At 40.7% G+C, this 1,473-nt stretch overlaps 1 protein-coding gene across 1 annotated transcript; it reads left to right on the top strand.

Annotated features, from left to right (window-relative positions):
* The first annotated feature begins 208 nt into the window (after positions 1 to 208).
* LOC125495659 (uncharacterized) lies at positions 209 to 1,132 on the top strand. Its single transcript, XM_057393372.1, has 2 exons — positions 209 to 704; positions 894 to 1,132. Exons 1-2 carry the CDS (start codon positions 209 to 211, stop codon positions 1,130 to 1,132), a joined length of 735 nt encoding a protein of 244 aa, XP_057249355.1.
* The last annotated feature ends 341 nt before the right edge of the window (positions 1,133 to 1,473 follow it).

Genomic DNA, 1,473 nt, shown 5'->3' with positions numbered 1-1,473 from the left:
ACCCACCAGTCCCTTGTATCTTCAACCCTCAGAGGGAACTACCTCCATTAATGTTGAATAACTTGAGGGATCCTCAAACTATAGATCCTGGAAAAGATCCTTAGAAATAAGCTTAGCCTCAAAAGAAAGCTATGTTTTGTGACAAGTGGAAGTAAACAAAGATGGAGAGGATATAGTGAAACAGGAAGCATGGGAGACATGTAACAACATGGTGATTTCTTGGATATTAGGGTCTGTGTCTGAGTTGATCAAACAATCTGTCATGTTTGTTCAAGATTCAGCTGAAATCTGGAGGCAACTTGAACAAAGATACTATGTTGCTAATAGTGCTAGGAAGTACCAGTTAAGTAAAGCTATGTATGAAACAAAACAACAAGGGAGGATGATAGATGAGTACTATACAGAATTAAAGTGTGTGTGGGAAGAGCCAGAAGCTCTTAGAGACCTACCAGCCTTAACAGCTCTAAATGCAGAAGTGATGAGATTTGTTGATGCTGTAAGGAAAGATGAAGAAGAGCAGAAACTTTTTCAGTTTCTCAATGGGATGGATGAAGTATACACACCTCAAAGGAGTCAACTTCTCATGTTAACTCCTCTGCCTAGTGTTGACATGGCTTATCGGATGCTTCAACAAGAAGAGACACAAAAGCAAATTCTGAAGCCTACAGAAGAAATTGAAGTGTTTGATATGCTAGGGAAGAAAGGTGAGTACACCTGTAGCAACTGTGGGAAGCCAGGACACTCAACTGAAAAATGTTGGGCATGTAAAGCCTGTGGAAAGACAGGAGACACCTATGACAAATGCAGGACTATAGTAGGTTTCCCTAACAAAATGGGGAGAAATTCAAGAGATCAGAAGGGGAAATCCAGTTAGAGATACACTGGGAATAAAGATCAAGGAAAGTTTGGAGATAAGTGGCAGAAAGGGAAGCAAAAGATCAGTGCAAATGCTTGCAACAAGAGTGATGGCACTGGGGAGATAAGTGCTCATCAACTAGAGCAACTGCTCAAACTTCTCCCTTTGCCCTTAAAGAGTGGTGATGAAGAATCTGAAGATGAAATGGAGGTGAACTTTGCTGAAGTTGTGAAGTTTAACATGGTTGAAAGTGCTACAAAAAAGCTGGATAATTGACTCCGGAGCAACCCATCACATTACAGGGAACCCTAATGTGTTAAGTGAGGCTAGAAAACCTTCAGGCTGTCCCAAGATTCATCTTCCGAATGGTGAAGCCTCTACTGTCTCCCAATTGGGGTATGTTGAGCTTGAAAATGAATTAAAACTCAGAAATGTTATGTCACACCAGCCTTTAGGCCAACCTCATTTCAGTTCAAAAATTCACTCAAAAGGAAGGGTGTAAAGTAACATTTCTACCTACATACTGCGTAATTGAAGACATTGTGAGTGGTGCTTTGAAAGGGGTAGGGAAGGCAGTTAAAGGTATATATTACCTGATAGATAGACCTATGAGTATG

The sequence above is a fragment of the Beta vulgaris genome, chromosome 3, assembly GCF_026745355.1.
Source record: "Beta vulgaris subsp. vulgaris cultivar EL10 chromosome 3, EL10.2, whole genome shotgun sequence".
Taxonomy (NCBI): Eukaryota; Viridiplantae; Streptophyta; class Magnoliopsida; order Caryophyllales; family Amaranthaceae; genus Beta; species Beta vulgaris.
This window is presented reverse-complemented; position numbering and strand designations above follow the sequence as displayed.

What these genes read in the sequence shown, in the direction of transcription:
- LOC125495659 (XM_057393372.1), top strand. Translation starts at nt 209, where the DNA reads ATGGTGATTTCTTGGATATTAGGGTCTGTGTCTGAGTTGATCAAACAA. An exon ending in TGATATGCTAGGGAAGAAAG is followed by an intron (nt 705 to 893) that starts GTGAGTACACCT and finishes CTGGGAATAAAG; the next exon opens with ATCAAGGAAAGTTTGGAGAT.